At 47.7% G+C, this 11,554-nt stretch overlaps 3 protein-coding genes across 3 annotated transcripts; all 3 read left to right on the top strand.

The window, feature by feature from the left end:
* Positions 1-10: 10 nt before the first annotated feature.
* On the top strand, positions 11-4,830 carry BKA55DRAFT_588121 (uncharacterized protein; the record flags this gene model as incomplete). Its single annotated transcript, XM_046194754.1, has 7 exons — positions 11-550; positions 607-1,169; positions 2,140-2,367; positions 2,566-2,637; positions 2,958-3,449; positions 3,503-3,789; positions 3,971-4,830. The coding sequence occupies 7 exons, from the start codon at positions 11-13 to the stop codon at positions 4,828-4,830; spliced, it is 3,042 nt and encodes a 1,013-aa protein (XP_046056162.1).
* A 2,385-nt stretch (positions 4,831-7,215) lies between these two features.
* On the top strand, positions 7,216-9,587 carry BKA55DRAFT_682483 (uncharacterized protein; the record flags this gene model as incomplete). Its single annotated transcript, XM_046198355.1, has 8 exons — positions 7,216-7,734; positions 7,822-7,871; positions 7,932-8,070; positions 8,137-8,625; positions 8,729-9,046; positions 9,115-9,186; positions 9,241-9,473; positions 9,521-9,587. 8 exons carry the CDS (start codon positions 7,216-7,218, stop codon positions 9,585-9,587), a joined length of 1,887 nt encoding a protein of 628 aa, XP_046056161.1.
* Positions 9,588-10,409: 822 nt separating this feature from the next.
* BKA55DRAFT_7768 (uncharacterized protein) lies at positions 10,410-11,421 on the top strand. Its single transcript, XM_046201624.1, has 2 exons — positions 10,410-10,966; positions 11,127-11,421. Exons 1-2 carry the CDS (start codon positions 10,547-10,549, stop codon positions 11,232-11,234), a joined length of 528 nt encoding a protein of 175 aa, XP_046056160.1. The 5' UTR covers positions 10,410-10,546; the 3' UTR covers positions 11,235-11,421.
* The last annotated feature ends 133 nt before the right edge of the window (positions 11,422-11,554 follow it).

The raw sequence follows: 11,554 nt of genomic DNA, 5'->3' as shown, positions 1-11,554 counted from the left end.
CGCATCAAAAATGAAGCTCAACATTGGGCTCAGTGCAGCCTTTGCAGGCATTGCTGCTGCATCTCAACAACCCGCCGCTGACGGTACCAAAGTTTATATCCTCCGAGGATCCCATCACATCGAGCCTACGACGAGTATTACCCCCAGCGAAGCCCGTCTCATCCTCTACCAGCGCCTCGCCCCCGAAGGACAGGACTTTTCATTTCGCGATCTCACAGACTCGGACGATGAAAGGCGTGTCATTTCTTTAATGAACAAGTATGGAAAGGCCCCTGCGCCATTGCTTTCCGATGAGAAGACCGCGACGCCGCGCCAGCTCGCTATTACCATTGACGGAATGCCCACCTTCGAATACGAATCATTCTTTGGCTGGCTCTTTAACACACAGCCCGACTTTACCACGGATATTAGCAAGGAAAATGGCGAGCACCCCGAGGTCTTTGCAAATGTTCTCGCCAAGATGCCCCAGTGTCCCCTGAGCCAGATTGTTGCCTTGGACGAGAAGTGTTTCAACGGTCAATCTGCTTATGCGTCATACAGCAGGTCCCAGGTAACTAAACACATCATTCCTATTATACCGAGCTATTTATCTAATGACGCGATAAGGATGGTGACCACCCCACTACCCTGCTAAACGAGCTTCCCAAGCTTCAGAAGCTCGCCGAGTCGGGCGAACTACAGACCATCCTGGTCTTCCTTCCCCTCAACGTCGACTCTGAGGACAAGTCCGACAAGGATCAAGAGCTTCGACGTCGACAGGCTGAGACCGTTATCTCGTCTATTGAAGAGACAGCCGAGTCACCGGCCGAAACCTCTACCACACCCGCGAAGCCTTCGAACCCCATCAAAGCTGTATGCTTCACCTCGGAGGATAGCTGCATGGAAGCCACTGGCAACTGCACAGGCCATGGAAAATGCCTGAACAAATACGGCCAGAGCAAGGACGCTTGCTTCGCCTGCCACTGCCAAGTCACAAAGTCTGAGAGCGGCAGTGTCACTCACTGGGGTGGTAACATGTGCCAGAAGCAGGACATCAGTGTCCAGTTCTGGCTCTTTGCTGGCTTCACTCTCGCCCTCCTTACCATCCTGTACATGGCCATTGGCATGCTCTTCAGTGTTGGCGAGGAGAAGCTTCCTGGAGTCATCGGCGCTGGTGTGTCGAGGTCCAAGTAAAGTTAGAATGGTGGATATGCGGAGAATTATGGGAACTGTCGGGCTGCTGGAGTTGTGTAAGCCGACTCAGGGAGTTTTCACAACATAATGACTCCAGGGCGGCATGTATCATCATATGGTGTATTTGACATACGGGCGTACAAAGGCTAGGAGCTTGTATCAGGTGCCTCGATAAGGGGCTTCTTTTGTTAGAATGCGTTTCGATTTTTGCGACCAGTTCATTGAGTACCAGAGCATGCAATTATTCGAGTTATGAGAGTGCCTTTTCACATGTCGTGATGAGTTAATGCTGACCCTCTTTCACATGATTGATTTTTCAGCTTGAACATGCCATGACGCGTGTTGAGCAGGGTTCCTGGTCTTTCAATATTGTCCCTTGCCAGTCCATATGATGTTATGATGTTATCTTTAAACGCTTCCTCCGTCTCGCGCGAGTTGGACTTTTGCGTCTTGAGTGATTGTTGCTCTTAGTGATGGTCGTTTCTCACAGAGATGAGTTGTTTCATAGGAACATGTCGATGGAGCTTATATGTATATCTTGGCAGTGTCATTGAGCTTTTATCAAGCTGTCACTGACATTGGCAGCTCAGACAGGCTTATGAAAATTGCATCCCAGCACATGCTTCTCTTAGTGGAGCTGAGATGTATGAATAGCGGATTTCGAATCGAGCTTTGATGATATCATGCATCACCGGCTTAATGGTTGATAAGAAGAACACGTTGATATAACATCTCCACTGATCCAGCGACTCAATTGAGTTCTTTTGTGAGTCTTATCAATGTATTTCTAAGCTTCAACCGGCATTCACCCACCAATTCCGACCGACATGGCCTTCTGAGGCTCTTGGAGCTGAAGCCCCTGGACCCACCCTAAACCAACCGGACTTTCCAAGGCCCCATCCCGGTTTCGACGTCTTCCCTTATTAACCTACTGATAAATACTAACTAATACTACACGACTTAAAGAACCGGGTTTTTCTGCTTTTTGTCAAAAGTCCGCCGGACTTGTCATCATACACCGCCTTCCATTCCTCTCCTGCAAGCTCTTTATGCACGGCAGATCACCGTCATGATATCCAATACAGACAGGCCCAAGCCCGCAACCGCTAAATGGGGTGCTGCTTGCGCTCAGTGTTCTACAGCGAAAGCTAAGTGTATTCGATCAAATAATACGCCTGGATCAAAGTGCGATAGGTAAGCTTATTTTTTACACCCCCTTTTGCACTTTACTGGTTTCTCGGACGTGGTAAGCCACGTGTAATGCGGCTCCGAAGGGCCCGACGTTCTCGGGGGTCTATGACCGCATCTTCGGCCGTCATTACGGAGCCTCTCCATAATTAATCCCGGGACCGCGGTAGAAATGGGAAAATGGGACTGACACATGCTTTGCAGATGTGAACGACTAGTCAAGAATTGTACGGAGCAGGTTCATAGACCCCGGAAAAAGAGAACTGTCAAACCATCGTAAGTTAACCTATCATACAACCCTAACGATATACAGCATCCACATATCGTCAGTCATTGACATGATTTAGACGAACTGCTCAAATAGAAGAGAGACTAAATGGACTAGTCAATCTTCTCAAAGCAGGTGGCCTCACTAATGCCGACCTTGCAACTGATACTACTTGTATTCCAACTGAGGTTGACCCTACCACTGCTGATCAACGGAAACCCTCAACGAAAGAAAGAGATTCTTCACTTACTCCTGAGGCTACAAGTTGGTCAATACCTGATACTTACAACTCATATGCTCCTCCACAATGTATATGCAGACAGACCAGCGGAGTGGCCCCCCCTCCTCCCGCCTCAGATGAAGAGCTTTTGAAACTCTATCGAAAGGAGTTACAAGCTCTTCACCCGTTTGTCATCATCCCCGATGGCGTCACAGCAGCAAAGCTCAAGGCAACACGGCCTTTCCTCATGTCATCTATCCGCATGGTCACATCGTATCGCAGTCTAAGGTCGATGAGGGCTCAGATGTATCATCTGATGAAGTACATAGCAGACCACATGCTCATCCGCTCTGAGCGATCTCTGGACTTACTACTTGGAATTATTGTCATAATTGCGTGGTATAAGTATCACTGCTTCATGCACGCACAGTTAAACAACCTGATCGCCTTGGCCTCTACTCTCGTGGGTGAGTTGGGTTTGCACCGCAGCCCAACTGTTCTTGAGCGGACCAGCTTGATGGTTGTGACACCGTTCCAGCCGGCAGCGAGAACCAACGAGGAGAGGAGAGCCTTATTGGGAGTATGGTACTTATCTTCATCGTGAGTTGTACTGCTATGAGTAATCGGTTCTTTTTGGGACTAACTGTTGATAGGATGTCTCTCGGGTTCCTACGGATAGAACCCATGCGGTACACTAAGTATATTCAACAATGTCTAGCTGTTCTTGAGCAGGAGAGGGAGTACGACACGGACATGCGCCTTGTGACGCTTGTTCGGATTCAACACTTGACGGAGAGGATCGCGCAACTTAATGCTCCTGATGATCCAGCGGAAGAAGTTGTTGGTCTCCCAGCGGCACCATTATCAGCTTACGTTTCTGCGTTCCACAGTGAACTGGACAGAATAAGGAATGGGTTACATCCTGAGCTTACAAACGACAGTGAGTTCTACTGCTGGTACGAATTTTGTTTCTGATTCACTGATGTTGACTTTTCCAGGAGTGATAAATATGTTTCTAAATACGGCTATGCTCCGGCTGTATGAGCCTCCTATACTGGATGCCCCTCGAATTATCTCGATGTCAGAATCATTAACATCTCCAACATTGGGGGCTGCTTCAGCTCTCGACATCTTTTACCAGTCAAGAAACGCCTTAAAGAAGTTCTTCGATGATTGGCTTATGGTCCCAATTCCAGAGTTCTACAACCAGACAACACCGGTAGTTGCACAACTTGTCTACGGGATGACAATGCTTGGTCGCTGGGCCAAGTATACAGCACCGATTCCTTTGACAAAGGCTACTACACCAATGCCACAGGACACAAGCGCACGAGACCCCCATGATGAGATTTATAAAGCAGACTCTGCATACTCGGCGAGTGTTAGCCCTTCCGTTGCAACACCGTCGGTAACGACGGGAAGAGATTCCCAAGAAACCAGTCCAATTTCATTGCGGGAGGGTACAGACCCGAAGCTACCAGCTGCAGTGGCAGCTCTTCGGTCACAGATTCAGACCCAGCCGGGACTGTCGTTAGATGTCACAGGGATATTATCAGCGATATGTGCACGGTTCGAAGAAGCTAACGCATCGTTCCAGATGGCTTCAACAGAGCCTGGTTCTTCGGATCACAACCTCTGGAGTATGAGCGCAATCAAGGTCAAAATCACAAGGGCAAAGCTTGAGAGATGGGCAGAGATCGTAGCAGCGGGTACAGAAGCCCTCAGGATACACGAGGAGGTCCGAGACACAGCCATGGCAGATAGTAGCACTAGCGAGACCGGAGCTGGTGGCACAGGAATGGCCATGGGCCAGGATATGCAGCCTGATGTGTTCACAATGCCGGATTGGAACCCTGAAATGCCGTGGGCTTCGGAGATGCTCCAGGGGGTCGATCCCTCGATATGGTTCGACGGTTATTTGGATTGGGGCGCTGTCGTCATGAACTCCCTGGGGAACCTGGAACATCAGAACCAGTCGTGAGACATAGCCGCAGGGGCGGTATCTTATATGTGATATATCAGATGAGGCAGAATCCTAATTGTGACTGATCTCAGTGGTATTATAAGTCACTTAAGATCTGTTCCAAGACCTCAACAAATCTTTGAAGAACAATTGCCTCCAATAATCTGCCTCCACTTGCTCACCGACTGAAAGTCTTTCGTTGGTACAGTATTTTGCCATTGCCACAAAGGCTTATATTATCCCAACGCTAGCTTACACTCCCGACTCACCGCTTACAACAAGCCCAGGGGGGGAAGCCATGTATCTCCTGATAGCAAACAAACCGAATCAGCGCGCGTTCTAAGGAGAGCTGAATGTCAGAGCCTTTTCGCCTAAACGACGGCCGACTGCGCTTTCATCGGTGAACAAACAAAGAACGGTGTGGAAGAGTCTTCATCCAGACTGAACCGCCTTGAAGGAATTTGATGAACCATTCCAAACAACAACTTGACTGGGGATGCAGCTTTCCATTGCCAGTAGTTGGGATTGTTGCTTCGGCCTGGGAAAGGGCCCTCACAGCATGATGTAACCACATTGTATCGGTAGTCATCAAAAGAGACCTTGAAGGGTCTTTTATAAAACAACTAAACAGGGCAAAGCGTTTTGATTCATTAATGCTTGGCCATTTTTGGGATGATAGATAGTTTGACAGTTTAATAAAGTCCAGAATCATCAATTCAGTCCCTCTCTCGTGTTGGCAGGATACAATTGGTCTAAGCGAACAGCAACCCTGTAGTCTTTCAGGTTGCTTATGCGCCATATCACCAAACTCAGAACTGACCGTCGCTGTCGTTCTCTTTGTAGGATAGTTTCCGATAACGCACCCTACCACAGACTTTCCCCCTGGAAACTAGTGGTAGGTGTTTCGGGTAGCAACATTCGAGCTCTGTTCGCTATCAAACTGAAGTGTTGTGTATTATTTCGATGGGAATGTACTGTCAACTACATTGGTACACTACCGAGGCGTTGAATTGCCTGACGATACTTGAGAACTCTCATCCAAGAGGTTTTTTTTGCCTTAATATTTCGTCAGACCGGTTCAGAGGCAAGATACGGAGGGCTGCAAGACAGGGATGGTTGCATTCTTTAGTTGTGAGGAATGGATGATGTGGCACATACAAACCTGCAGATCAAACAATCGTAATAGCCACAGCTTTCGGGTCATACTCCATGACTCGATGAGCAGGTATCATTCGTTTACGCCTTGTGTTTCCATTGAACTTTGTTCGGGTTTAATCTTAGAATATCGAGGAGATCTATGGGCTGATCAGCTGGCTCGAGTTACCATAGTTCCGCGAGGCTTCTATGAGACAGAGAGTTATCCATAGGGCCTCTGTCTAACCAGCAGAAACAGTCTTCTTTAAAAAGTCAAGCCTTTCGCTTTGGCGAACCACCCAACATAATCATCATTTGCATATTAGCCTTTTTGTTGAAACGATCCAATGCCGACACACTGCCATTACCTCCAATCACGAAGCTGGGCAGCTCACATATCCAATTGGCCATTGCCATCAGAAAAACAAGGAGGTATGGATAGACAGTCGCGGACTCCGGGATTCTGCCATCGTGACTCTTACCAACCAAACAGATCACAAAGGACACCCACCTCCTATCAGAGGCTCATCTGAAATCACAGAGAATCAGCTCGAGGATGTAAGACCACAAGAAGACTTAGAAGCTGGTGTAGTCGGGCTGCAAGACGAACTGAGGCCATCCAGCGAAGCCCAACGTATGTATCTGCCTTTTCCGCTGCCTTTTATCATCCTCTAAGCCCCCTTCACCGTATTCTATGATTGATTGAATCGTTGATCGGTTGACAAGGCAATTGTTTGTAGTTTTAGTATCCTCAACACCATATAGAGAGCTACCCCCGAGGAGGAAAGTAGTATGGATATGGTTTTGTGTACGTCAACACTATTCCGAAAACCTTCACCCTGTCTTCATATCAACTGACAATCTCGAGTGTTGTTGTGGCCATGGAGGGATGAAAGTTAGCGTCGACCCGTGTCCTCGTTGTGGAATGCCTCGTTGTCCAAACTGCGATACTCAGCGATACAACACTCGCTGAAAGCGAAGACGCTGAGCATACTTTTGGACATTTGGATTGAAAACAAGCCTGCCAACCTATATATACTCAAAAGTTATTCCCTTAAAAATCTGGGTCTTCTATCGCAACTCGAGATCTTTGACAAGTACGTGAATCCAGGTCAAGCCGAGCTCCGAAATGACTTATAGGAAGTTCAGATGCCTGATTTCCAGGAGTCAACATCTAGACTCTTAGAGGAAACTGGGTGTTAGTGGGCCCAGTGACGATGAGTTTGATGAGTTTCGTCGAGTTGCTCTCTTGATCAATTGCTAACTGATATGGAGCAGATTCAAGGGACCAGCACGCCTCTAGGAGTAATGCAACCACAGCCAGAGCCTCTGGAGACACCCGGAGCGTTCCAAGTGCCTGGAAAGCTACCTGCTGTTCGAGGAGCATTCCAACGCTTTACTGCTGCTACTCTTGACTGGACAGCGGAGTGGTCTCAGACTGACGAGTGGGCCAAAAAATACTGCAGCAAAACCAATGCTGTAGCCCTAACTGAAGACAATGCGTTAGTGGAACAGCTCAGAATAGGAACTGGCGAGGAGTTTGAAGAGGATGTGTTGACTTTCTTCCAGTCCAACCTGTCATCACGAGTGCTGAAAGGCCAGGCAAAACGGGTAAAATCATTTTGTGATAATGCCCACCATGTCCTCGACAGTGCAGCCCCAGAGGACATCAATACTGTCAATAGCCAGAACCCTACAGCTTGGGTATCTGACCGAGACTGGTACCCTGAGGGTAACTTTGGACGAGTGTTGAACAGGAGAGAGCTCTACGCCGTATTACGGAAGAAGGTATAGTCACGCATCCCTATCTTAGGGAATATCAAAAGCAGCCTATAGTTAGGCTTCAGGTACAGCCACATACTGACCCTCCTGCAGCCCTTTATTAGGAGTGGCCAGCAAGCCGAGACAGGCCCACCTCGCCGCATGTAAGTCAACTCACCCACCTCAGTCTGATCAGAGTGTATCTAACCAAGATTGGATTCAAGCTATGTCAACAAACCTGATGGATCGAGTGTCATGGCACTTATCCGCACCACATCTCCCTCCCAAGTTCCTGGGTTCCAAGAGCTATTGGCCAACTACATTACAGCCTCCCCAAAGCCAGTCATTCGATCAAGGGAGATGGTAAGTGAATCTTAACACACATTCTTGAAAATGACATCACTTGCTGATTAATGGCTGGTTCAATAGACATGGTGGGGTGCAAGGTCTTTTATATTCTCCTTCAGCCTTCCTTTCTTTGCCATCAGTATTCAAGATCTCCTTGATACTCGATCATTTTTCAATGGCCAAGTTCAACTTCGACGTCGATATGACCTTTCCTTTTTACAACTAGGGGGTCATGAACAGGAACATTACGATGAAGATGATGCTTTTCAAAACGAGCCATGCTTGGTTGAAGCTGTTTATTCAGTTGTGGTGACAGGCCGCAGCGACAAATATTGGGCTGCAGCTTGCTTCAATGACGACTTCTTCGACAACACCGATGATCAGAGACTTTCTTCCGAGGATGATACAGAGCATGTGGATGGAAGTACAGATCCTATAATCTTCAAGGAAGAGGGGAAGACTGAATCACCTCGTGCCTATGCTCTTGCTGCATTGGCAAGTATTGTCCTGAAAGTCGCAGATTACCACAAAGACGTCCAGGACCGGTTCGAGGCCAGTTTAAATCGCCATGTAAGTCTTTTCTCGACACCAAGAATATGTGGTGCCTGTCGAAGGAACCTGGTGCACGGCTGTGCTGCTCCTGATAACGTCCATGTCTAACGTTTGGGTTTAGCAGAGTTCGTCGCGCAATGGGCCATTTGAGTCGGCAGCTTTTGAGCAAATGCAAGATTGGAGAAAAAAGTACCTAGAGGTACTCGACATTGTCATCCAGTACAACGCTCGAATCATTGAGAAGCTCGAGCACTTTTTATCTTACCACCTTGTCATCAGCTCTGATGGGTTGCCGCAGCACTCGTTGTGGCAGAGCGTGCATAGCGAAGAACGAGCGTCGCAGTCTCTGAACGATATAATCGCCAGTTTATACAGCCTTCGCGATATTGACAGTGAGCTACGGCGGTTTCTCAAAACTTGCACTGAGGCAAGACGCGAGGTGAGGACCATGAGCCAACGGCACCATACCGTTGGAAGTATAGCACAACTAGACTGACAGGTTTGCAGAGAAAAGATGACCACGTGAAGGAGCAAGCGAACAGAGCAAAGAAAAACCAGCGAATTACTTTCGCAGCATTTGTATATCTCAGCCTTTCCTGGCAATGGGTTGTTGCATACTAACACTCCTCGCAGGTCCTTGGCATCTTGAACTTGATCGCTCAGATATATGCCAGCCGGCCAGACAAAAACAGCAACTGGTTGGCGTCGCCTGGGTTCCTCATCCTTATAGGGGGGAGTTTTGTCATTTGCATCGTCATATGCCTCGTCCCATTCTGGGCAGATTTGTCCCAATATCTTGCTCAGCTTGGCGGCCATATGTCTCAGCGCCTATCAATAATATATCAAACAGCTTTGGAGCAATTGAGGTGCCTGGGGGGTCTGTTTTGCTATTTCAGTTCTGCTCTAGTCGTAGTCTGGGATATTCTCCGGCTGCGACTAATTGGTTTCATGTTAAGGAGGAGAGTGAGGAGAGCACTTAGAAGAGCCGGAAGGAGAATACCCCCTGTATAAACCTTGCAGAACTGTTGGGTTCGATGAATACAGAACCAACTCTAGTATATAAGCCTCCTCCGTACCTGTTTTTCTGTTCCTCATTTGATTATACTGTTGAATTTATTCTAAGTATAAGTATGTCTGATCATCAACGTATGACCGTTGCTAGGTGGAGACTAGCTTCGAAACTTTACGCTGGATTGCTGCTTTTCTTTTGTTTTTTGTTTGTTTGCAGTCGTTGACGTCCATTCCTCAACGCCAGCTACTGTACATCAGCTATCATTCTCTGATGTTGTAATTGCAACATCATCGAGAGGCTGGCCTACTGGCCGCCACACACTTGTTTTGATGCCCTTATTACCTGAGTCTCAATCATTTTGATGCCTTCTACGAATAGACTAGTCATCGATCTTTGCGCCCGCTGCCTTTCCTCCACCCTTACGGATACTCCCTGTTGAGCCGCTTGGACAAGGTGGCATCGGTCGATTGATTGCTGGATCAAATCTCGCTTCCATATCCTTGAAGCCTCTATCACATCTCCCTGTCTCTCAGAAGTACAGAGTAACACAGTGCGGGTGCATCCGTCAAACCTCCGCATTACCGAGGTTTTATATAAAGCACAGGTTCCCCAACATGGAGAAATGAAGCGATCATTGTCTACGTTTCGCCTTCACGTACAACAATGCATGGAGTGACGGAGGAGGACCAGTCGGGAGTTGAATGTAAGAACCCATTGAGTGATTGCAAATTATATGATCACGAAGTCTGTAACGACAATACTGAACTTTCAAGGCAGTTCTCTCTCCCCTGTCTGAGCTCGTTGCTCATCCGACGGGTGAGACCAGGTTCAATGTATACATAAATTCGAAGTTCTGCATGGCAAGTCTTCAGACTGGATCAGACTTACGAGAGTAAGTCTAATCCAGTCTGAAGACTTTTGTCGACCATGACGTTTGTGTTACCTTCTACTGGATCCGTCCTCATCGAAATCCCTCTCATTTTCGTTGGCATTGTCTGGGCGCTAATCCCCGTATTGTTATGGCTAAGCTCGAATTACAATGCCATCCAATCGCTGGTTGATGGCTGTGTTGAAAGGGTGTTGAGGCCAGCCTGCTTGCTGATGTCAGTACCATGGCACCCCAAAGTAAAGCCTGATCTGGTTCTCATCGAAGTACAGCACCGACACATTTCTCGACTTTTAAGTCACACTGCAGAGCCACGAATTCTGAGTTGCTCCTCCGGAGTATACCTATTGCAGAAAAAAAGGCATATCTTAGCATCTCTCTTATGCAGAGTATCCCTATCAAACAGCACTGGATCTTCTTGCAGCTACCTTAAGAAGCCAACTCAAGCTTGGACAAGCCAAGTCAGTTTGATTCCTCGATTCGCCCTCGGAAACAACAGTCTCCCTCGAAACGTTAGGAGAGCAGTCTGGATCTGGATCTGCGTGAGTGCCTAATGTGCAGTCTGGCAGAGATAGCCAGCGTTTCTCTATGTATATGTAATTGCTAACACTTGACTTCCAGTGCCAATGCGGCCACGGTGGTATGAAAGTCAGCGTTGATCCATGCCCTTACTGCAATATCCCACGCTGCCCCAATTGCGAGACTCGACGCGTTCATGGTCGCTCTTGATCATCGAAATACACTCTTAAGTAACAGCTCACGAACACGCTTGGGCAACAGCCCGCCAATACAAACAAGTCGGAGAAATCATCCAGAATCCCAGAGCCTTTCTTTGGTTTCGGTTGGATCTATCCAACTAGTTATTTTGCCTCAAAGCCTATTCCTTTCAGTAGTTCGTGCGGCTCAGAATTTGCTGCACCTTTAGCTTTTTCTTCTGCAGGGAGCCCGGGGGCACGATTTCCGAAGTTTATGGCATACGGCTTTTTCATATAGTCACATCAAGATTTGCTGTATGATGTACAGTTTGCTCTCTACTCGTGTTGTGACGT

Source organism: Fusarium redolens (assembly GCF_020744475.1).
Source record: "Fusarium redolens strain MPI-CAGE-AT-0023 chromosome Unknown BKA55scaffold_1, whole genome shotgun sequence".
Classification (NCBI taxonomy): domain Eukaryota; kingdom Fungi; phylum Ascomycota; class Sordariomycetes; order Hypocreales; family Nectriaceae; genus Fusarium; species Fusarium redolens.
Note: the sequence above shows the minus strand (reverse complement) of the source record. Positions and strands in the feature narration are given on the sequence as shown.